Below are 25,105 nucleotides of genomic sequence, written 5' to 3'. Positions count from 1 at the left end.
ATGTTCGAGTCTAACAGCAACCTGGGTGCTGCCCAGAATGCAGACTGTGAATCACAGCAGCAAACGGGAGTGGAAAACCACGGGTCAGATGTGTGCTTGTCACCTCTGCTCGCTCCCAGAGAGGCAAGAAGCCAACCGAAGCCCTCAGCCTGTTCCTGCTGCACTCCAGCACTGCTCAGAGGAGCAGTTCAGCAGCATGGAATCCTCCAGTGCTACCCAGAAAGTCGGGATTCACACAGGAGCAACTCCTGTTTGTGCCCAGTTAACCAGCTTATTTATTTCTCCTTCAGCCAAATCCAAGCACCGCAGTCTCCTGTTAGGAGCTCTGATGGAATCACCCCAGAAGGACAGAGCCCAGCTGACCAGGACTGGCCCTGCAAGGTATTTCTTACAAGCTTGCACTGGGTTTGGCCTGCATCCGAGAACTCAATTAGTTGTTGCTTCATGAAAGCTTTTTTTTTTGCTGGTTTATGAATAACATTACTATGCCATGTTACACACTGGATCATTCTTTCACCTGAGATGCACAGGGCTGCCCAAGGAGGGCAGCAGCTCTGCCCCTGCTGCACCAGAGGAGGATGGCCATAAACCCAAAAGGCAAAGCAGCAAATGACAAATACCCATAGTCAGATCCAAACTGGCCTCAGAGTGCTCCAAAAGCTGCACCCAGCAGTATGGGAAGCCCTGTGATGAGAAAGCAGAGCATCACTCCCTGCTCTGCACAGGGCAGAGATGAAGGACCCTGTGCTGAGCACACAGTGGTGAGAGTAGGAATGAAATCCCTAATTCCTCCGTGTCTACTCAGGGCTTAAACCACAAGACCAATATGTGTGTTAATCAGGTTTGTAATGATTTAATTACATGCTAAAGCCTGGCATAGAGGCAGCTGGTATTAGGTTTATAATACCACTCTCCACAACGCAAAGCAGCAGAGAGTGAGCTGTCAGATCCGATTCCACCAAGCTGCTGACTTGCACCGAGCTTTCCTCAGGCTGTGCTGCTCTCTCACCAGGTTAGATAGCAAGCCCAGGCTCTCCCACGTTTCATCTCCCCTGGCCAAGGCATCTTGTTTTGCTTTTACCTACGGAAGTTGAACTTCTCAGCATTCCTCTGCTCACCCCACTCCCCAAAGCACTTGGCTGAGCGTCAGGATGCATAAGTTGCTTATACATTACTGGTGGGTATCTGCAGCCCCAGCGTCTGAAAGATTACCTAACGACACGTCACAAGACTCCAAACAATCCCCTCCCATCATTTTTCACGGCAGTTCATTAAACCCTTATTCCCAAGGGAATCTGCAGCAGTTAAACTCCCCCAGTCAGAGCAGTGGTGCTGCAATGCCAGCTGTACCCACAGCACTCGATGAGCCAGCACCCAGACTGACCTTTTCCCATCCTCAGACCTCTATGCATTTTTCCAGTAAGGATGCTACAGCAAAGTTTGCGTTGGCTGAAAACAGACCTGCATCTCAAACCTCCTTTTGCTCATCACTGAAATGGTCACAAGGTCCCCAGAAACCTCAATGGAGCAGAAGCTGAACAGGCTTTAACACAGTAGTTTAATGAGGGAAACTTGCACACACACACATAGCTGTGCTGTATCTGTGGCAGTGCAGGTGCCTTCTTATAGACAACAGTGTCTAAAAACAGGTTTAAGACTTCCCCATTCACTACATAGTATTTCCATCTTAGGGTACATCCAGAGCATGTTCAGCATTAGCTGACAGTACGGTCAAAGGCAAAAAAACACCCTTTCTTCACCCTTTTGCTTTATAACATCTTTCTAAGTGAAAATATTCCCCTCCAATACCCTGAAAGGCATTAATTCTGCACAGCCAATGTATTTTTGTATTAATGTAAAAAAAATGTGACATTTGAGCATCTGGAGAGGAGGTCACCAACCCGCCGTGGTAAAGAACCATTCTTCTATATTTGGTTTCTCAACAGCCAAAGGGCATCCAAAAACTTTCAGGACTTCACGACACAGCACTGAGTCATACTACAGCTTACGTGCGACTATTGCCAAAGAGTCAAGGTCACAAGCTGAAGAATGAATAGGCATTTATGTTCCTGACCGATTCCAGGTGCCCTCTGCAACTCTCCATCACTTAACGTGCAACCCAGCAGTCTGGGTGTTTTTGTATCCACGTGTCACTTTGCTAACGATTCAGGCTCAATAGGAAGGAAAGCCCTTCTGTGTGAACAGGCAATTAAAAAAAAAACAACCCACAAGTCTCCATCTTCAGCAAACAGCAGCACTAAGGTGAATGAGGATTATTTCCAAAGCAGCATCTCTCTGAGAAGATCCCTGAGTCTCAGAGAAAAGTGGAAAGAATTGTAATAGAAAAAGGGAGGAGATGCACTGCTGTTACCCTGCTCACAGTCGCCCAAGATGAACTAGCTTAAATTGCCCTTTCCTGCACCTGAGTTGCCCTGGATGCCCATCACCACCTCCAGGAGCAGCACAGGGCCCCATGCATGGGCAGATCCAGCTGCTGCACACAGATGTGCTTCTGGTCACACACAGCACCTTGGCTGAGCCAGTGAGCACCAGGCAAACTGGGGGATGCGAGGTAGATATGAAGCTCCCTGGTTTCAATGAAACAAGGTCTACTGATGCCAGAGAGAATGCTCCTTAACATTCCCATCTCGTTTCTCTCATCTTTAAGCCTCGCAATCACCAGCATCTGTTTTGAGGAGGTTACAAGACATCATTTTGTAAGGATTTCCAGGTACTCAGATGACAAATATGACATTATTACCATCTTTCCCCCAGCTAATAGCACCAATACATCTCGCACAAACAGCACGATGCAGGACAACACCATCTCTCTTATCTCCTCAAACAGGCAGGGAAGGTTCCGCAGGGCTGCCTGAACACACAGCAAAAAAACACCCCTGGGAAGAGATGGAGAGATTACTGCCTGCTTTTAAAGGAAAAAATGATTTCCACCAGAAGCCCCAAAGCCCCCAAGCTGTGAGTTAATGCTGCCCTTCAGCACAGCCTTCAATAGGAAAAGGTGCCCACTTCACTAATGCTGGAGGTTTGCTTGCTCTCAAGCCACTACCCAAAGGTTTACATCAACACGTAAGATTATAGCAGGAATTATTCAAGCACCAGCAGGTAAGTGCTGCTGCACTGAGATCCAGAAGAGCTAAATGCAGATGGGAATCAAACTGCTTCCCTGGGCAACATGCAGTCCACACCTGGAGAATCTCAACATATATTCACTGCTCACCACCACTGAATTTTTAGCTCCAGCCCTTGGATAATTAACTAAACAAACAAGGTGGCAGAGGCTAAGGCAATATAAACACACAATAACATTAAGCTCCAGTTGCCATTGTTCAAGCATCCTTTGGACTGAACTATGAGCCCCTTGAATTCTTCAGCATGGCAGCAGCCCAGTAAAATGCAATGACATTTGGACAAAGGAAAGGCATTTCAAGAAGGACAATTGGGGAGTCTGAACCGCAGGGCTGAAGCTATGAAGTTTGTTCCCTAGGAAGGGGCATAATATGGCAAAAAAGGCCATCTGCAAACAGGGTCAGATACTCATCTGGTGCACATCAGCTTGGTTCCAATAACTGCAACAGATCTGTGTCAATTCACATTGCTGTAAGATTGCTGAATATTTCACCAGTGACTCACATCATCCCCTCGTGGGGTTTGTAAAGGCCCAAATAGTCCCAACTGTGAACAAAGGAAACCATTATGCCAAGCCAGATTCGAAAGATCGTATGCGTAATCCCAAAAGGGACGGAAAGAAACCCAGAACTGACACTGGAGCAGCCCTGCAAGAGCTACACTAAAATCCAACAGATCAAATAATCTTTGTTCCTTTGAGCATAAATAATTGCTTTTGAAATAATCAGTCATTTGGGTTCCTCACAAAGCCGTGGTGTCAGCAGCAAAGAGCAGCCTTTCCCTCTGCAGAATATGATTAAACCACGCAGAAAATCTTTGCTGCAAATGCCACGCAGAACTCAAGGGCAATTCACAGCTAACAGGCAAACATACTGAAGATTTCAGGGAAAATCCCCATTCAAGACGAGCAAATATCCCATTCATTCCAAAGGAGGGACTGTTTCAGATTTTCCTGAGGAAGGAGGATGACAAGAGCAGCATCACATCCAGGGGGAACCTTCCCCATTCCCCACTGCTCGGATGGTGTTCTGAGTCACTGTGACATTTTGGGAAGCTTTCCAGCAGCAGTTTGGTTGCTGGCAGGAGCCTTGCCCTTTAGAAGCGGTGAGGGTGAATGGACTCTAAAACTTCCTAAGTTATTAGAGCCACAAACACTCAGCAGATCTGCAGAAGGAAACCGTGACCGTGCATGACTTCATCTTCTGAATGATTAACAGTGTTCTTAGAGCTCAGTTCTGGGAGCAGATTCTGAATGCCAGCCATGAATGGATGTAAGTAAGGTACAGAAGGACAGACACTCTTTCTCTTCATCCCCCTGAAATTATCTGGGTCCTTTATACAAAAAGAAAATCACCTGAATCCCTGCAAGGCTGCAGATTGCTGCAGTGCTGTGGGCACACGTGCAGATGGACCAGCAAGGATAGAAACCTCATCCTTAGGGTCTGCCACCCACCTGAGCACAGCCTATTGGAAAGCAGCTCTGTGGGCACTGCAATTCTGTTTTCTGGATTGAGGGAGGGAAATAACTGATGTGAGAGCTGCCCCCTCTCTGCACAGTACCTTTTTTCCCCCCACGGTAAGCAGGGAAGACCAGCATCTCTGTATACACCCAACCACAGCTCACAGCAGGGAGGAATCCCCATCCATGGGCAGCACCTCTCTGACATCAGGCTGTTCCAATGAAGGCACAGCTGGCTGCTCACAGGACTGCACACACAGAACAGGGATCTGCAGCCACCAGCAACACTTGGAGATCTCCAAATCCCACTCCACTGTAACCATTTTGTGACCCAACCACCAAGCCACAAGTCTCACTTCATGCTAAGAACGGTTTCAAGCAAAATAATCTCATTTTCCTAAGTACTTGTTATTTTCCAGGTGATGCCGGAGGGTCACAGCTGCCTGCCCAGCTCCCCACCCTGCCCTGTGCTCACAGCTCAGCCAACTGCAGGCAGCACAGAGCCCCATGCAGGTGTGCTGCAGGGAGGAAGGAAATCACAGCGCTTTGTCCCCACTCTAAGAAGCGCGATGTGTTTCCAGACACTCTGGCACTTGGACAACATTTGCATTTTCAAAGCACTCCATAATGATCAACTAATTAATGCTCTTTACGGTCTTCAATTAAGGCTCGATCCAACAGCGCGTTTAAGTCAGAAGTTTTGCAATTGGTTTTAATGCTCTGCAGAATTGTTGCTCCTGCAAGGAACAAAGAAGTTGGCATGCATATCTCCCAGAAGGGGCAGAGAAGAATAATACACACAAAAAAACTGCAATAATAACCTCTCAGAGCACTGGCATCACACATCAGCAGCTGCCAGGGCTGCCCATCCATTCCAAGATGCTGGAGCTCATGGCAGAGAACACCTTGCTTTCTCTCTTTGCTGTCAAACCACCTTGGCACTGAACCCAGAACAAGGGCATCACCTTGTTTGAAACCATGGAGATGTGGATTGAGGCCACTGATCCCCTCTGTGTGAGATCTCACTCAAAACTTTCCAGGCAGAAACAGGCAGTTTTCCTGCAAAGGAATAACCCTTGGCTTATTTCATGCAGTGACCACCTGACCGCGTGTGCAAGAGGGACAGAGAACAAATGGACAAAGTTTGGGTGAACATCCACCACTCCAAACCACCTTTTCTGCTACCTCCTATAGCCAGCACAGCCCTTAAACATTTCGCAGTCCTTCAAGCAGACTGCCCAACCACGAGCCTAATTAAAGACATTAACACACACAAACCACCTCGTTACAATTGCTTCCACCACGCTGCAGCTACAGGTGGGGCAGTGATTGGCATTGCATCACCAGAGCATCACAGCACCAGAGCATCACAGCACCAGAGCATCACATCAGCCACTTAAAAGGGGAAGGAAACCACAGAGAGGTTTCTTCCAGGCACAGGTGGCAGCACTGCTTCCAGAACAACCACTGAAGACTCATTTTCATGCACTGTGGGTGTTTTGCTGTCCATAAAGTTTATGGCATCGAGTTTAAATAATTTTGATGTTCAAATATTCTATTGATTTTTTTTTTTCTTTTAAAAAGCTCAACGTTGAATTATTTCCAGCACCAATGTTTACTTGGATATTTTGGAAATAAATATAAAACCAATTCTTCCTTTCAGATGCTCCAGTCAATAAAACCTTAGCATTTGCTTAATATCTGATTTTCCCCAGAAATGTAGTTGAAAGGCAAGTTTCCAATACCTGCTTCCCTTCATTAAAACCATTTCTAAAGCTTGTTTTCCAGCGTTAGCCACAGACCCACGGCTGTGAGTTCATCAGTTCTCAGCAACCACAGCAGTCTGGATGCCCTCAGGACAGGGAGAAATCCACTGCTTACACAGCCACCTCATCGTGGTGCTCTCAGTTCCAACCCACACTTATCCAGATCCCATTCCTGATCCAACATCCCCTACTTCCAGTAGGGAACGAGCACTGTTTTACTTCAGACCACTGGAAGGTTTTATGGACCCGTTAGAATAATACATCATCTGCCCACGTCCAGACATGCATAGAAAGAGAGGCTCATCCAAACACAACACTCAGCTTCCATTCCTTTCCAAATCAAAAATCGTATGCGCGTTACATACTTCCCTACTGCCCAAATTAAGTTACAGCACATCGGGGGAGGTTTTGCAGTCAAAGCATTCTGAGATGAGCAGGATTCCTCCACACCACAGCTTCCCAGTCCAGGCAAAGGTTGGAAGGGCTTTTATTACCATCAGCTGAGCACATCAAATGGCATTAGTGTGATATCAAGAAACTGGTGTTTGGCCTCGACTGCCCTTTCCGATCTCTGACCTGGGGTCATCAGAGGAGAAAGCCAACCCATTAACTCCCTCAGAGCAGCAGCTCCATTACAAACAGCAATCAGGAGGCAAATAGGAGCTAATTACCACGAGCCTCCCCCTACCTGCCTGTTGTGGGAGACAAACCCTCAGAGACAGCAAAGGCACCATCTCAAATCTCACCGCTCCTTCAGGAGCCCTGAACAACTGATGAGGTTTTGCTCAGCGTGTAACAGCATCCCTATGAGATCACAGCTGTATTTGCTGGAAACCCACAGGGGCCACGATGACATTCTGTAGCACTGACCATGATTTATGTGGGTCAGCACAATCAGTTTTTCAGATATTTTCCATTAAATCTGATTACACTGATTTGTGCATTCACTGCTTAAAGGGAATATCTGCTGCATTTAGCAACTGAAATTACTCCTCAGGTCTTCTGTTAAACACGAAGGAGAATTCAGACCCAAAGACAGTATCTAAATTGACATATTCCACTATAAAAGTGGAAAGAAACATCCAAGATAACCATCCAGAAAGCTTTCCCAGGACTCTAACGCTGGCCCAGACCAATATTTACATAATTATTCACATTTGTTTGCTTTAAATAAAGCTTTTTATTATTGTTACTTCAGCATTAACCAAATAATTAGAGGCCAATGACATCCACAACGCTCGCTGCAAGCTCTGTGCATCTCTGCCTTCACTGTTCAGCCTAGGCTTCCCCTGAACACACACATCCTGCCCAGCAAAATGAGCTTCAATTCTGAGGTCCTATTGCAGCATACAGGCACAACAGGGCTACAAGTAATCCATTTAGCACAGAAAATCAAGATAAACGCACGCCAAAGTACCTACGGTGGCCTTTACCAAGAATAAAATGTGCACAGGCCAGTTTTAAGGCAAGGTTTCAAGCAGACTGATGAAGCAGAAGATAAGCACAGCCGTTCCCAGTGCAGCGAGGGGCAGCCAGGAGATTGAGCCATTCCTGTGCACCATCCCCAGCCACACAGCTGGAGATACACTGCAATCCATGCACACACAGCCTCCTCGTATCAGTTCCTCCCAAACCCCTTTAAAGGACCAGGGCACAGTCCTGCCTTTGGGCACAACTTGTTTTCATCACAAGAAGCTCAGGTTCACCCTCTCACCTCCCCTCCTCACTGCCACATCCACACCACCAGCTGACAGGTGGCAACGGATGGCTGAAGTACATAATTCACTTCCTCAGTAGCTTTCTCCTCTGCTTACCTCAGTTTTATTGTGCTCACGAGGCCTTTAGGGCTGGGATTGCAAGACAATCCATCAGAACGCAGCAGAGAGAACAGAAATGAAGTTATCTGGGACCACAAAGCTAAGCTGGAACAGTAAGAAAGGAAATTTCTCACTCCATCCCATTGATCTTTCCACCCCCAGGATAGATGTGAGGACCTCAAACCCAGCACATTTTCTTTGGAAGCTGCTTCTATCAGAGATCAGTGCCTGGTCACCAGCGGCTCAGCCCAACACAAACCTCCTGGAGATGCTCTCAGGGAGCCCAGTGCAAAGGTGACCCTCTATTCACACTCATAAGGAGAACCTGACTGACTGTGAGCCCATTTAACTTCAGCAAGAAAGCAATTAGTGTTCCCTGCTAGGAAAATGGCAGATAAATGTTGGGTAACCTTTCCACAAACCCGTCCCAAGGCACCAATAAAACTTCTCTAGCAAAACACTCCCAAATATGAATTCAACCATACTTGAAGACCCAGTTTCCAAACGGATTTCTTCAAAACCAAAGTCCTGTTACTGCTAAAAACACACACAGCCCTGCAGTAGTCTCCACACAGCCACATTTGATGCCTTAAAGCAAGCACAAGGACCTCCTTTCATATCACAAGCTGTAGGTTGCAGGATATGTTTTGCAGCTGAAGTATTTTCCTCTGCTCAACTCTTCCCATCTAATGAATGAAAGCAACTGAAGATCTCATTACAGCAGGTAAGAAAAGAGGGTTGCAGGCGGGCAGCTCTGCCTGCAGGGCATATTTTCTCAAGCTGCCTCTCATCACCCGCTGTAACGATGCTTCCATATCCCAGTACATAGAGCTCTGCAGGAGATACTTCTGGCACCTTGACTGCTAGCAACAAATTGTGAGCGAGTAAAGAGCTTGGACCCACAGCACAGTGCCACCACAGCAGGGAAAGCACTGTGAGCAAGGGCTCCCAGTCTCCTTCTGACATTTGGTAACAACGAAGGACTGATTTTCCATCAGACAACTGAATTCTCTAAAAGGAAACAAAATTCCAACTTTGTACATAACATGGCTCAGCAGTGCTGAGGTTTGCTGCAGATGCCTGGCACAGCCATATGCTCCCCACAATTCTTCCAGGCCTTATTCCCACCAAGGAACAGCATATTAAACTGCTTTCAAACAACACCGATATGTTCAGCAGCAATTTACTTAAGGCAAGGTGATAAAGCTGGCAGAATCCATCCCTAAGAGGCAGGTAATCAAAACTTACATTTGTAGAAGAGCACAGCACAGCAAGCACCATTTGCACGATGGTAAGAAATGCAGTCACAGCAGGCAGAGCACCAAAGCAAACTATGATACCCACTACAGGCACCGCCAGCACCCTGAGCTCTAAGCAAGAGGGATGCAGTTTGTGCATCAGGTTTTCTACCTGCACAGAATACCCTGACTTGAGAAGCTAATTTTAAACGGTTATCTCTGTAGTGAAATATATTTACATTGGCATTGCCCTTTTTGTTTGCTTTAAGGGCTCACCGTGCTTGCTGAATTTATTTTCTTCCTTTATCAAAAGCAGGATAATACAAGAGCCCGTGGGCAAAGTCACAGCAATCAGTGACAAATGGAGGCAGCTCATCTTCCACTACAAGCACTGGACATTACTGACTTGACCAACCAGTAAACTTCCCCTTTATCACCTATATTAGAGAATAGCTGTTAAGCTTTATACTGCATTTCTTGCCACTGCTACTCAGACCCAAACACATCTTAACATCCCACCCTAACACGTGCAGGAGAACGCACCTCAGCTCCACAGCCCTCCCACTGCCCCCCCAGTGATGTCAGCCAACCTGCAAGGACCCAACTTGCCTTATTGCCCCTTAGCAGCCTAAGAGGATCCCAGGCAGTGCAAATGAGGCAGCCTGCTTCCAGATACTGTGCAAAAAGCAGCTGTTGCACCTCTGATCCCCAACAAGCCACCAACCAGAACGGATGAAGACGTTGCTTCAAACTCAATGACAACAGCAGCATTTAAATACCCACGGAGGTGGATATTTGAGGGAGCCACACAAACAGCCACCGATTTTAGGCAACAGCATATGGAACAATCTGAACTACAAGCGTGCAGCCACATCCCAGGGGAGTCTTACAACACACAAGAGGGAAAGATTTGGGAAAGTTTGCAGTCTTGCAATTAAACTTCCAACTCGGTCCAAAGAAGGCTTGTGTGAGCCAGCACAGTTGGATACACGCAGGTAGAAAGGGAGCTGAAAGCATGTTCAAAAACATACTTGCTGCGGTAAGAAGAGAAGGGTCAAGGGGAATAATACAGGCAGGATCAAGTCTAATTACAGGCGCAAGAATAAGTGACAGCTACAAAAAGGCAGGGGCTATTTTCATACAGAGCAAAGGGTCGCTGGCACATTTGCAGAGCCACAACACCCAGAGCACAGGGAGAAAAGAGGTCCTTTGTAAGAGGGATGGGGAAGCATGGGAACGAAGAAGCCCCAGGGTAGCTCAGAGGCATTACTGTACTTAATACAAAAGAGAGAGACAATAGAGGGCAAGAGGAGCCCTGGCTGTTTATTTTTCTGGGTATGGTCGGCAAGGGAGGCTTCACAGATAGTGCTGGGAGAGACTGGAAGAAGTGGCCACTAAGGAAGATGGTGCTGGGCCCAGATAAGGGGCTTAAAGGCATGGAGACCACGAGGTTAAAAACAGATTAATCCTAAATTAGCCATCGTTAGAAATTCTCTGATAACAGCTATTTCCCTAAGGTAAGTGGCAAACCAATGGCTGGCTTACAGAAGCTCCATCTGAAAGAAGGAATAAGGGTGCCAGAAGTACAAGGGATTAAGATCCCTAACAAGAACAGGCTCTTCTGGGGGCAAAGCACAGGGAGGAAACAAAACTCTTAAGACAGATCTGCAGTATTGTGCCTAAGGATGCGGGGGAAGCCTCTCAGCCCTGCATCTGAACCAGTGCCTGCATGAAACACCAGGCAGCACCCTGCAGTTCTGCACAGCTCCCAAAAGCACAACAGCCACGATGCCAGCAGACCACGGGTGTGACAAAACAGCAAGAAACAACCTCATCTTTGCTTGTGGCACGGATTTCCCTACACCCAGCCTGGGTTCTGAAGGTGCAGAGAGCCTACAGCTCTCATTCAGGATTGCTAAGCTGGAATTCAGCCCTTCCACGTTCAAATCAAGCATTCACACCTGGAACTTGGCCAACATTTGACCAGAGTTATTTCTCTATGGTCCTGCCCAGCTAGTAGGGACTGCCTCCAAGAAGCCTGCAAACTTTAAGCAATGCTGCAAAAGAAAAAAAAAAAAACAAAAAAAAAACAAAACAACACAAAAAACAGCCAAACGACAAACAAAACCAGCAGCATTCTCTGGCAGCCGAGCAGAAGAACCAAAGATAAAGGGTAAATCCAGATGCCAGAGCTTGCTGGAGTGCAGCGAGATGCCAGAGCAACACCAGGACAGCAGCACTGCAACCACAACAGGACAACAGCAGCAGCTTGGAGTCAACCCAGTAACTGCATTCCACCTCCTGAATGCTGCTGCTTCTTTAATGCATGCAACCTCACCCCACACTGGTGAACTGAGACAAGAATCTCCCCATCGCTTCAGTTAAGTCTGGGAGTAATTAATTTCATTGAGTTTGACATTTGAAATAAATGAACATGCTTCCACCATCTGGAAAAGCGCGTGCTGACACTTCCAATCATTTGTGCATCCATTCGTGAATGTGTATAAGGAATGTTTGCTATTTTTTTTTTTTAACATATATAGGGAGAGAGAAGGTAAATTACACATCAAGGCATCAATTCATGCAGACAAGCAGAGCAGGCTAGAGCAACTCGTCACACAAATGAGCAAGAGGCGTGTTGAGTTGTAGAAGCAGCCAAATGAGGTAAGGAAATATTTGGGAAACTGGAGACGGGGAAAATGCCAAGGAGAATTATCAGCATATTTTGAGAAGATTGATCCACACATGGAATATGCTTGATATTCTCTCCGTCGAGAAAATAAGCTTTGAACGAGGTGCCTCATACAGGGGTATATGCAACAGCTTAAAAGCAATCTGCACGCATTTGATGTGCCATCATTTATTACTCAAAGGGAGGACAGACTTTCCATAGCTACGGGAAAACAAATTTTTATCCTTGCAAAAGTGCAAAGGGGTCACAGTATGTTCCTCCCTTCAATAAATCTTCGGAAATACCCTGAGGTTTTCAAGGGAGAGCCATTCGGTTTGACAGACATCCTAAGATACATTAGCTGCATACAAGACCCAAACCCACAAGGGATTGGAAAGGACTCTGCTCTTCACTGTGCCATCCTGGCTCCTTTTGGCCTTTTGGCCCATTCCAGCCAAAAGCCACCAGGACAGAGGAGTCCAAGAGGTACAAACACTTTGCCTTACCCAATAACTCTCCATCCCGTTTCGCTCACTGAGAGACTTTACACTTGGTGAGGCATCTCTGAGTGCAACACCAGAGCTGCTCCCTCAGCAGGATGATGCTCTCTCAGACCTGCAAGCTTCACTCGTGCCAAGTATGCCGCTTCCTCCCCAAGTGCTGATCCATCACTTGGCAGATCTCCGAGGGCACAGACGAGGACTGTTGCTTGTCTAGAGCAGGTTATTTCACCTCCCCAGCTCCCTGGTGATTATTTCTCACTACGCTTTACTTCCTAGAAGAATTTTCCACATGCCTTATTTAATCCTGTGTCAACTGATGCTGCACAGGCGTGACATACCTGCCTGCTCTAACAGCCCACATCGTGCTGTCGTGCACTGCTCACTTAAATGGAAAGAAAGGTACTGGAATGTATCTACCCCACATGTATTACTCGGAATGCATCTGCAGATGTGGACCTCAGCATAGGAGAATCTGTTTCACAGAGCTTCAAAAGTTGGGATTTTCAAGTGATCCCAAGGCTGCTACACCCTAAAGATACCTGGTGATTCGTTACAGCTGGACTCCCATGCAGCTGCATTCCTAGAAGCTTCAAGCTCAAGTCTGTAGCTGTAGGGTGAGCTTACAAGCATGAACCAGAGCCCTTCATCAAACTGCTGAGTATCTCAAGTAGGAAGGGACCCACAGGGATCACTGAGTCCAACCCTCACTCCACACAGCAACACCCAGACACCAACCCTATGGCAGAAAGCAGTGTCCCAATGCTCCCTGAGCTCCGGCAGCTCAGGGCCATGCCCACTGCCTTGGGCAGCCCGTGCCATACCTGTGCCATGGCCACATGTTCCATCTTTGGGGCAAAACCTTTCCCTGACACCCACCTGACCCTCCTCAATGCAGCTCCACACCATTCCATCCACATATTTTCAAATATTATATCACTGACAGAGATTTACTGTAAGAATCTGCACTTCATCACCATCAAAAATAATCAAGTTAACTACCCACAGCACAGCAAGAGGGACAGGTATGCAGGGTCCAAACCCCATCCAGGCTCCTTAGAGGCAACACAACCTGGAGCAAAGATGTGGTGAAATTCACACACCCCCAACTTCAGATGTTTCAGCTTCATCCCTAACCCCACCCCCGCCCCATCCATACCCTGCAGCAGGCAGCTCTGCTCAGGCAGCTTGGACTCAGCTATTTCTGGGCTTGCAGGACTCATGCCCATTTCAGTAGTGCTTTTATTTGGGATGTGTCCCCAGGGCAAGGAGGGCCCCGGCTCGTCTGGCCAAGGCTGCAGAGCAGGGAGCTGCAGACAGGGAAGGGCTCTGGGTTGCCCAGTTATTCTGAACGGTCAGAACACATCACTTCTAGCACGAGCTGAAAGTTTTGGAGCACCTCTAAGTTTACTGGCACAAGTTTTTAAACTACCTTTGGATGAAGAACCCAAAGATCTTTGTGCACTCACGTTTTATAGGAACCTATTCTCCAAGGACAGAATTCACACTGCATTTCTCCAGCTGGAATCCCAACCCAAGCATGAATGCTGTCACCCTCTGGACCAGCTCCGGCAGGGACCGAGTGCTGCTGCCTTCCTTCCAAACACAGCCTTGCAAGACAACAACTGCTTCCCGACAGAGCTCTTGTTGATTACACGAGTGCAATGGGAAAACTGATGTTTCCAATGCAGATATGGCCTTTGTTGTTGTCTTGCTGTACATCCTGCAGGGAACCAGACGTGAAGTTTCTAAAGGAGCCGGAGCTACAAACACTGCACAGTTTGCTCCTCCCAGTCCCAGCTCCTGAGGTCAGCAGGGAAAGCATCCAACAGTTGCAGAAAGACAGATTGTTTTAATTTAAACATTTGAGAGAGGGACTTTCTCCCAAAGTGTACAAGACGTGATAATATGCCTCTCCTGATCCCTGCAAAGCCTTACAAGAGAACATTCCTAGCAGTGTTCCTATATGAGCGATCTCCTGCCTGTGCCAAAGGCAGCGACAAGGATGAAAGGCGCTTCCTCCTCCCACCCTCACGTCGCTTTTGGATCACAGAAACAACAAGGGGATTCTTTGTGATCTGCCCTCCCTTGTTACAAGAAGCAGAAGACCCAAAGGGATCGGTAGACAAATAACATCAGCCCCGTTAAGGAAAGCATCTGCAGCCACAGTGCTGCAGGCGAGGGCTTCTTATCCTTCAAGGAATCGACAGCTTTCCAAGCTGAGACACTGAGCAGCCCGCAGCCAGGGAACAGTGATACTTGTGGGACGGACAGCCTCACATCTCCGAGGGGAAACTCTCCACATCTATCTGCAGAAATCTCCAGCTTCCATGTCGCAGCAACCCTTCAGAGCCAAGGCTGCAATGCACAAACCAGGCCCAGCTCACAGCTCCTTCCTGCATCTGGAGACCAAACCGCCCCATCAGTAGTGAAAGAGTCCAGGATCCCAATCATCTGACAGCCGATGGAATTTGGGCGGAGCTTTCAGCCAGCTTGGACAAAACCTATAGCGGCAAACTTCCAGAAGTTGTTCCTGGAAATCACCTCGCGTTATGCAGGCAAGTGAAATGGTTTGTGCAGTGCCAAGCAATTAACCGAACTGCTGGTGCTCCCAAAGTAGGGCATTTCAGCCACATGAAGAACGAAACCAGTAGGCACAAGGGTCCATAATTTCAATCCCAGCCCATCAAAAAGAGCATTAACAACTCTGGAACCAACTTCTGGCCTTGTGGCCATCACTGCTGTTTCATCGAGACTGTCTCAGCAGTATCAGTAGAAGGAAAACTCTGAGCAACCCTCCATCCTATCCCACCCACGGGGCATGAACCCACCCACCACTCACCACTTCCCCCTTCATAAGTGCAACCCACAGAGCCACATTTTGACTCTCAGTGCCCAGCCAGCATGGTTAACCAGCCGCCTGGGGCTTGCAGAAAGAGGCTTTGAGGGCAGGAAATTAAAGGAGTTCAATTTATAACTGAGCCTTCGCTAGGGGCAGGGAAGAGAATGGTGGCAAGCTATAGGGCAGGCTCATACATCCCACCACCCTGTGCTGCTACTGCAGCCCCTTTCCACCAGAACACCCCAAGATGGTGCACCAACCACATCAGGAAACACTGCTCAAGGTCATTTCTCACCAGCACTTCAAGAGATGCTGTGCCAGGGTGGCACCTTAGCACCGCTAGCCTCAACCCAAGCACTGGAGAAAAGCAGCCCAAGTATTAGGGGTTACCACACAGATGTGGAGGTGGTCTTTTCATTTGGGTATACAAGGAGGAACAGGAGCTTACTAACCCTACCAGCTCCAGTTTTTCGTTTTACAAAGAAACTGCAGCAGCAGGGCAGCCACAAGCCGACTTCGAGGATAGTATTTGGGTTTTCTGTGCACAGCCTGCATCAGCAATCGGTGTCAGCACTCCTGGCAATCACAGCTGCCAAATCCCAGCCCCAGACCCTGCTAACATTTAGGTGCTTGAACATTTCAGATTTCAGCTGAGATTTGGGCTTGTAACTCTGAAAGTACAGTGAAACGGAGCTGCTTGGCACCAGCTGAAACACCTGGCTTGGAAGCTCCTTTTTTTTTCCATTTCTTCTAAGCAGAATGACACTTGTATTCACAGTGACTCATCTCCTTGACCTTTCTATTCACTTTTAATGGTGCAAGCTGGAAATAAGGGCATACAAACAATGCATTCATTATTCAGCCAGTGAACTACAGCCCTCGGACCAAATCTCTGCCCTGCAGCAGATGAGCACACAGGGGTGTGCATCTCATTCCAGAGCACTGAGGATGAGCCCCCTCAAAGACTGACCCAAACTCATCACTTCTTGCAGTGCAGAAGAGGGGTGCAGCTGCAGGGGCTCGTGCCTCACTGCCAAAAAGCAGGGTGTAAAAAGCTGCACGAGTGCAAGAGATCCTGGGAAACTGGCAGCGTCACCTCCAGGAATTCAGCTGCAACAAATTCTTACTGAAGTATTGTCTTGGAAACAGAAGAGGGGGTGGAGGGAGGAACGGAGGAGGAAGAGGGGCCAGCAGGGCTCTCTGAGAGGACACACGAGCAGCTCTCAGCTGCAGCACAGCTTTCCTGTACGTCCACACACACACAAACACACACACACAAAATAGCAGCTCCAGCTGACATGTCAATGGAACTAAATTTGGCCACTAAAACTTCCTGCCTGCCTCCTAAAGCAGGGACTCCAGCAGACCCCTGGGTGACCCCCCCCCCCCCCCCCTGCTTCTCTGGGAGTTTCCCCCTGTTGACTTCTTGCAGCATTTCCAGCAGAGCTGCAAAACTTCCCCCATCCCTTGTGCAAGCTGTAGAGGCGAAGTGCAGAGAGGCAAAGAGAGAAAAGGGCTTTCAGCAGTTTGCTTAAAAGCTGAGCCAGGAAAAAAAAAAAAAAAAAAAAAAAAACAACCACAAAACTTTATTTACTCTGAAAGAATTAGCATCTCCCTGGCTGCAGATGCACAGCTTGATGCAGGCAGGGCTGGCACCCAGGGTCACCTCAAGCTAACAAACATTTAGCTGCATTTAAGCCAGACCATCACTCAGATCTTCAGCAAGCTGCTGCTTCCTTGGGAGAACAGCCAGCCTCTGAAACACACCTCATCCAAACAGGGTGCCCAGCTGCTTTAGGTGAAAGCCAGACATTGCTCAGATGAATGAGAAGCTGTCCCTCAGCACAGCAGAACTACAGCTTGGCCTTTTTCCTGATGCTCCAGGTTCAGTGGGCAGAGCACCAGAAGAAAGGCAACAGAAATAGGAGACTTCAAATGGCTTGGATTCAAAGTGGCCTCAGGAGAATTCACACCAAACCCTCTGGGGATGAAGGCAGCCCAGTGCTGGCACAGTGGCAGAGCATTCCGCAGCAATACACTGGATGACATCAGCAAAACAAATACAACCACCCAAAAAAGCCAGCTGACCAACTGACAGCAGCACACCTGAGCTGCCCCTGCATCACAGCGCAGGGTTAACACGCAGCGCCCCACACCAGCACCCAGCTGGAGCATCCAGCAGCCCACCTCCATCTGCATCCCTCCAGCTTCCAAAAGGCTTTCTTCAGTAAACCAAACCACGTGTAGTTGCCTGATAGCACCTCTACCTGCATCAGATTTCATTTCTGGACAATGCTTCGTAGCATCCTTAGAGCAGCTGATGTCACAGGGACGTGCCCAGAAGCCAGGAGGTGTGCAGCAAAGCTTGGGAACCATCCCCTGTGTAGCTCACTCCTGACATTCAATCCCTAAACCACCCTTTTTCTTTCCTTCCCATTTATTACGCAATCCTGATGAAAAATCCCAGCGCTGTAAACACGTTAATGTCATTTTCCTACTTTCAAAAAGGGAACATCTCAACATTGTGAAGGCTTCCAACCGATGCTAAGAATCCTGTTGGCTTCTGGAGAGAGGAAGAGCCTAGACTCAGAGCAACAGACCTCAAAAATGCCTTTTGTGCAGCTCCTCCGTTTATTTTAGTTCTAAAGATTTTCCAGACATATCCGCACAGAAACCACGGCATCATTTGGATGCCTCTCTCAGCTCACTTCAAGAGCCATGAAATTTGCCAGCAGTAACCCAGTGGCGAATTACACCACATTGCCAACCTCAGGTTTTTTCCACATAACATCAAATTGTAACCATTTTTCCATTCTTTCATGTTTTAACTTATTATTCTTTTTTTTTTTTTCCTTTTTTTTTTTTTCTTCTGGGTTTGGTCACTCTTCCCATAATGGGATTTTCTCGATTTATTCATTTTGCACAAAGGTTTCAAGCTTATTTTAAGAAAAACTGCCCTTTTGCAAACTCAGCACATAACCCCACCAGCTCCTGCCTGGCTAGCAAGGCAAAAAGTTTGATATTACAGCAGAACCAGGCTGCAGCTGCAGGAGGTGAATCCAGCAGCCTCTTGAACAAGCCATGAGAGCAAAGGAGAAACATTGCCCTGCTGGAGGTAAAAAGCAGCTTATGGGCAATGCTGGATGGCAGTAGAAAACCTTCAGATGACAGCATTCTGCTTAGCTTGATCAAAGATTTGTACCTACAGTGGATTTGCAAGCTCAGGATGCTGCTGTGTGCTTTGCTGGTGCTCAGTGCCTAGCAGTGAAACGAGGCATTGGTTCAAGGAAATTCCAGCTTGCAGAAGGCTTCAGCTCTCAACAGAACCATTTACACACTGCCTCCACACTCAGCCTCCAAAGTCTACTCAAGCCTTGGTCTTAGATTTTCAGGTAATTTACTGCTGAAGGATGAGGCTCAGGAGGCTTCAAACTGAGGGTAAAGTGTGTTGGCAGCTCTGCTCTGCAAGCACAAAGCAGCTCCTGACAAAAGGAACTCCACATGAGGCCAGGAGCTTTTCCCCAGGGCCAAATCAGCCCTTGGAACACAGCTGAGCTCCCAGCTCCAGCTGCACTGCAGCTATCACCATGCACTGCTGTGGACATGAGGCTTCCTGCTTCCTCCAGAAGGCACAGAACCCTGCTCCCAGGAAGGCTTTCCCATTCCAAAAATCCCCTAAGGCCTTCTCAGAAAGCCATCCTCCCATCAGCAGGGAGTCAGAACCTTCCTGACAGCTCCATACAAGGGCTGCAGAGGTCACAACCCAAAACAAATCCAAGCAGGGATGAGAGCCAAAAGAGACACCAAGAAGCCCAGTTCCAGAACACAACCAAGCGCAGAGAAACTTCCTCAATTCAGCCCAATTCTGCCGTTCTAAAGAAGCTGAAAGCCAACAGCATCAGCAGACAGCACAGGGAAGGCAGCAAACTTCCCAGCCATGCTGCAGGAGCACACTCACATGCACACCCCTTCATGGCAACGTTGGCATTGCTGGACAAATACTGAAAATATTAAATCTGATCCAATGTCAGCAAAAGCCTTTCAAAGTACTTCAGAGCATCTGCAGTCACTACCAGGCCTGTGTCAGCACAAGGGCTATTCTGTATACGTGAATAGAAACCTATCCTGGATAGAAACGCAACAGGAGTGGAGGAATCTTCCTCCACATGTGCAGAGTTCGCTTCTGTCGCACTTTCCCAAATCATTCCTTTGTTTTAAAGCATAACTTCCAAAATATTCATATTGAAGAGTTGATTGTTTTCAAACAAAACCCAAATAATTGTTCTCGAAATAATTTTATCGGACCACTGCTTTCAAATAAACCTCCTGCTAAACAAACCAGGCGAGCAGATGTGGGTGCACGTGTACATGGACTGAAGTGCCAAATTTACACTTGTAACACTTCCATTCATAGAGAACGTTACTTCTGTAATGCAGTGGAAAGTGCAGCAATGACAGCAAAGCAGCGACGTTCCAGGCTGCAGCAAGCAAGGATTTACTCAAATGCAACAGCCATGGGCACAGAAATGAAGGAAAGAAGCTGCTTACCTTCAGAAGGCCTCAGGTGTGAAGGAATCTCCAGGGAGAAACCCTCACCTCCACTGCCAACCCTTAAATGAGGTCTGGGCAGGGGTGGATCCTGGCTCCAGCCCTTCTGGTCACTCAGTGCATTGCAAACACCTGAGCTGCCCTGGGTTGGCCCTGCCTTCCCACCAGGTGCTCAATCACTGCTTCAAGCCCTGACTTAGCATTTCTGCTACAACTTCAAAGTCAATTCACCCCACAACAAAACACAAGCTCAAAATGCAGCTGTTCTTCTTAAATCAGACCTGGGCATCCCTGCATCCAAACTATAGTGTATGCAGAGCATCCTATCTCTAGCACAAGAGCCAGCAACCAGCTGAGGAATCAGGGCATAAGACTCCACAACCTGTCAAATTCAATGGCCTGCTTGCTTTCCTGCTGCAAGTAAGAAGAATTCAGACTGAAGAACCGTTTCCTGGAAAGTACTTCCACAGATGTATTTCTAATTCCAGACAGAACTCAGATTACCTGAAGATGCATCTACAAATGGCACTTTGCAGTAATGCCTCTGCATTAGCGATGTGCTACAGCAGTGCCTTCTTCATGTTAAGCACCTGCTGCCATGGTTTGCTGTGGCTTAAAGGATCTATATGTGATTCAAAGCAGTTATAAGAACTTGCACTTCAACCCCAAGGCCAAGGCATGCAGAGCCCTGTGAGAGCTGGAGGAAGCTGAGCTGCTCTGCTCCCCATCAGCATCCCATGGCAGAGGTGGGAGAGCTCAGAGCAGGAACCACAGTGCTGCATCACTACCCAAAAGTTGGAGATATCAGCACACTCTCACAACATGGTGATGTGATTTCTAGTAATGATGAGATACTGAACCTCCCTGTTAGTATAGTTGTATCTTTTAGAGAGAAAACCTGAGAAGTCCATCTCCTTCAGCAACAAAATATAAGAGGTAGTGGACAGTACAAGAAGGCACATCCCTTTGGCAGCTCCTCCCTGTCTGTTCTTGGGCAGATCATCAGCAAGCACTGGGAGTAGCACCAGCTGTGTTTGTTGGATTGCTCTTGCTTTTTTTTTTTTTTAAAAAAAAAGACATTTTACATAGGAGGCACCAGCACTGGAGATCTGACACAGCAACGCCAGCAGGCAGGAGGACACCCACAAAACCAGCAACCATCCAGCAGTTTGTCTTAAGAAAGTTACACCCCGACGACCCTCTGGTCATTATGGTCATCATGAAGTGGGATTTCTCCAATCCCCAACTGAATCATTGCCCAGACAACACAGCAACGCTGTGGGCTGAAGAACCAAAGTCCCCATTACATTTGATAGGAACCAATGCAACCAGCTCCTCTAGGGTGGGTGAGCAACCAGCTGAGCATCCAGCACAGCAGGGGGGTGAGCCTCGAAGAGAATGGTCTACAAGGGTTTTAGTCTTGAGCCCAGCTCACAAGGAAAGAGAACAGATGACCTAAGCTGAATGCCTCTATGCATCCTCTGGACAGAGCATGGCCAACAGCTGGGGTGCTTTTAAGCTCAAGCCCCTGTTCCAACCTGGCAGTACACGGACAGCACAGTCCAGGTTTTACACTGGAAATCAGAGTTTCCATCAGTGCCAAACTTCAAGTCATATTTCTCCTTGTAAAACGATATCAACACATTCAATTGGCAAAATATTAAACAAAAGGCTTCTAATTGGCTGCGTTAAGATTATTTTTTAGCTCATTCTAGATGGTTGGGGAAGAGCCAAGGAGAGAAGCAACAGATGGTAACAGGACACTTCATAATTTCCAGCATTTTTATTTCTTCTAAAGAGCACGCCATGTATTCTTATTACACTTCTTCACCGCTAAAGGAAACTGCTGCTTCCAAAAGTTTTCACCCAAAAACCCAATCCAACTTTACAGGCATTTGTAAAAGCATTGACAGACTCCAACTTTGTCTGTGGGTTAGATTTTTGTGTGACATCATCTGTTAAAATATGGGAAAAAGTGAGCTGGAAGGGCAGTGCTGAGAGGCAGCTCAGTTCATGTCACTGTGGGCATTGTGATTTCTCTGTTTGCTCTGGAAACCTTCTCTCCTGGGTTTCTTCCCTCTTTCTTTGGAGCTATCGATGGATCTGCATCTGAGAACGGACACAAGCATTTTATTCCTCCACGCACACACAGAAACTGGCTAAAATGAAAATGAAACAAACAATCTGGGCTGAAATACAACCCCCAAAAACTTGGATACATGCTAAAAAAAACCTCCAAAGTCTGTTAGTCGACATCGTCAAGAGTCCAAATCTGACTCCTCCCTCATCTAAATTAGTTGATGTCCTATTAGGAGGTTCATTAGGAAAGCTGAAAGCTCTTTGCAGCAAGAGCCATTAGGTGGAGCAGAAGCTGGCCCTACTAAAGCTCTCCAGCCACCACAGCATCGTTGCTCCAGCTGGACCAGACTCCTGCAGCTGCAACCCAGAGCGAGCCAGGCGTTCCAGCAAGGTTACCTGGTGGCTCTAAGGGCGTTGGAATGAAGCTGGCTGAAGGGCAGACCCTGATAAGCTGTAAGGCAAAGGATGCTCTTAAAGGGTTGAAACGTGAGTACGGCTGCAGACAAAAGGGGAAGAAAAAAAAAAAAAAAAGAAAAAAGAAAAAAAGAAAGAAAACGTTGTGATCTTTCTTTCGAAACAGTTGCATTGTGTTAGCTGGAAACTGAACTACCGCCAAAGTCAGAGAGCCGGCTGCACTAAAAGGAACCAGGAGGAGCCAGCATTGCCCCAGTGTTCTTCTGGTCAGAGCTCCATCACTCTGACACTTCTGCACTGTGACAAACTCCAGCAGTAGCTCCATTCGTTTTTACCTGATGTTCCACAAGCATTTTACCCCCTGACCAGCCATTCATTTTCTGCCCCGCTCACATCTGCAAGCAAACCAGCACTGAAAGCTCTCCCACACAGTCCTTTTTCTAAAGGTCATTTCAGATACAACCAAATTACAGCAATTAGCAAACAGGTTGCTGGATACAGAATCCACCCCAGCGTTTGTGCTGGTGCCACACAAACAGCCCCACAAGCACCGCTGCCTGGGCTCTGCAGGGAAGATGCCAGCCCTGGGGAATGGAGCAGCAACACCAAAATCCGGACAGCACAGCTCCACGGGGCACTGCTTTGTTTCAGGTCACCCTGCCAAACTCCATCTTCAACTTTTCAGACTTCAAAACGAGCTTTGCCAGCAAGCTGCTCCTCAGTCTTTTCCTTCCTAATACGACTTAAAGAGATCCCGGAGCATCAATACCTCCAAACATCTGCTAAAATCCCAGCAAACACCCTGAAAACTTTCACAGCATTCCCACAAGCACGCAGCCCGCTCTGGTATTTCGCGTTCAGCCCGGGGAAGGCAGACATTTGGAAAGCAGAGCTCTCAAAATGCACTCCAGCAAAGCAAAGCATCCACTTGGCAAAATCGAGTGCTCAGTCCCACTTCTGCAGGGCCGTACAAATGACATTGTGGGGTTTCTCAGTGCATGCCCAGGGCTGTTCCACATCTGCTGCTTCACTGTGCTTTCTCCCATCCCAATCGGGAGTCATCATTTTAGGGAGAAAGCCCATAAATTGGGGTTGGGGGTGGGAGGAGAGGGCAGAAAACGCGCCTTGAGGTGCTGAGTAAAGTCTGCAGGCTTTCGTGCATGAGATCTGCACGGAGAGGAGAGCAGATTACTTCTGGACTAAAGTTTCTTCCCCACGGGGAGAAGAGCTATACGAGAAGTGAGGCTTCCAGTTGATTAAATACAGACACACGCACAGCCACGTAACGAACCGCAGCCTTCAGAAACACGTCTCGACTTTTTGCTCCAAAAAGAAAAGAAGACAAAAAAAAAAAAAAAAAGAAAGAAAAAGAAAAAGCAGCACAGCAACAGGCAGATCCTCTTTAAGAAAGACGGAGAAAGAACTGCTTTAACTTTTTCCCCCCCTTTTTCGGGCCCCCTGACAAACGGCGCTCGGACCCGAGCAGCTACAGGCTGTCGGGTTGTGGGGTTTTTTGGCTTTTTTGGGGCTTCTTTTTTTAACTTTCGAATACGGACAAACCGCACAAAGCCCACCCAGAGGGCATCGCGTCTCCTCGCTCCGGCTCAGCGCTGCAGCTCCTGGGGGATTGGGGGGGGGGGTCGGATGGGGGGGGGGTCCCTGGGGGTCCTGCCGCTTACCTGCCCGGCCCAGGGCCGCGGTGCCCAGCAGCACCAGCGCGACGTGCAGCTGCCAGCTCCGTATCCAACTGCGCCTTTTCCATCGCGTGTGCGTATCCATGGTCCACAAAAAAACGGGGCACCAACTCGGGACAATTTGATGGGAAGCAAACAAATAAACAAACAAAACAAAAACAAAAACAAAAAAGCAGCGAAGAAAAATCGCTCGGGGTTTCTTCTCTTTCTCTTCTCCCCCCCCACCCCGCCACCCACCCCCCGAGAGCAGCCGCTTTATAAAGCCATGGGACGGCCACTGAACTGTCGGGGGCTCTTCCGCGCTCCGCTCCGCCGCGCTGCCCCCCGGCCCCTGCCTTCTCCTGCAGCGAAAACTTTCTTTCTCTTCCCCCCCTCCCTCCTTCCCTTTTCTTCTTTTAAACCCAAGGCGAGACTTTGTCAATCTCGGAGCCGCGCAGCAAATCAGGGCCGGGCGGAGCGGCCCCCGGCCCGGCCCCCCCGCCCGCCCCCCTCGCCCGGCCCGGCGGCAAGTTTGAAGGATGTCGGGCTGTCCCGGCCCCCAGACGATCCCCCCTTCCCTTTCCCTGGCAGATGACACGGGATGGAGTGGTCCCGGTTGCCCCCGCTCCATCCCCAGTCCCGAGGTGTGTGTGTGTGGGGGGGGGGGGTTTGGAAGGGGACACAGCGGCAAAATGCGAGGATTTGGTAAATAAAATTAAATGAAGCAGTCATTGCAAAGGAGGGCAGGAAAACAGCAGCAGTGCATGCTGTCAGCTTGCCACAGGGCCCAGCCCGGGTTCTGCTCCTGTTGCTCTTCCTCTCTCAGAGCCACAGGGCACTTCAAATGGCACAAACATCAGCTTCAAACAATGGCACTCGTTCTGGCACTGTACAGCAGCAGTGCTGGCACAGCACTGGGCAAACAGCAGCCGCTCTGACCCCTCCACATCA

General features: G+C 48.2%; 1 protein-coding gene across 4 annotated transcripts in view; it reads right to left on the bottom strand.

Annotated features, from left to right (window-relative positions):
* Window positions 1-24,556, bottom strand: part of COL5A1 (collagen type V alpha 1 chain) — a 127,787-nt gene extending 103,231 nt beyond the window's left edge. For all 4 annotated transcript variants that reach the window (XM_090121356.1, XM_031601829.2, XM_031601830.2 and 1 more), the window contains exon 1: window positions 24,161-24,556. In XM_090121356.1, coding sequence (XP_089977482.1) covers window positions 24,161-24,260 — 100 coding nt within the window. In that variant the 5' untranslated portion in view covers window positions 24,261-24,556. The remainder of the gene's footprint in view (window positions 1-24,160) is intronic.
* Window positions 24,557-25,105: the final 549 nt, after the last annotated feature.

Source organism: Phasianus colchicus, chromosome 19, assembly GCF_987193195.1.
Source record: "Phasianus colchicus chromosome 19, bPhaCol1.hap1.1, whole genome shotgun sequence".
NCBI lineage: Eukaryota > Metazoa > Chordata > Aves > Galliformes > Phasianidae > Phasianus > Phasianus colchicus.
Note: the sequence above shows the minus strand (reverse complement) of the source record. Positions and strands in the feature narration are given on the sequence as shown.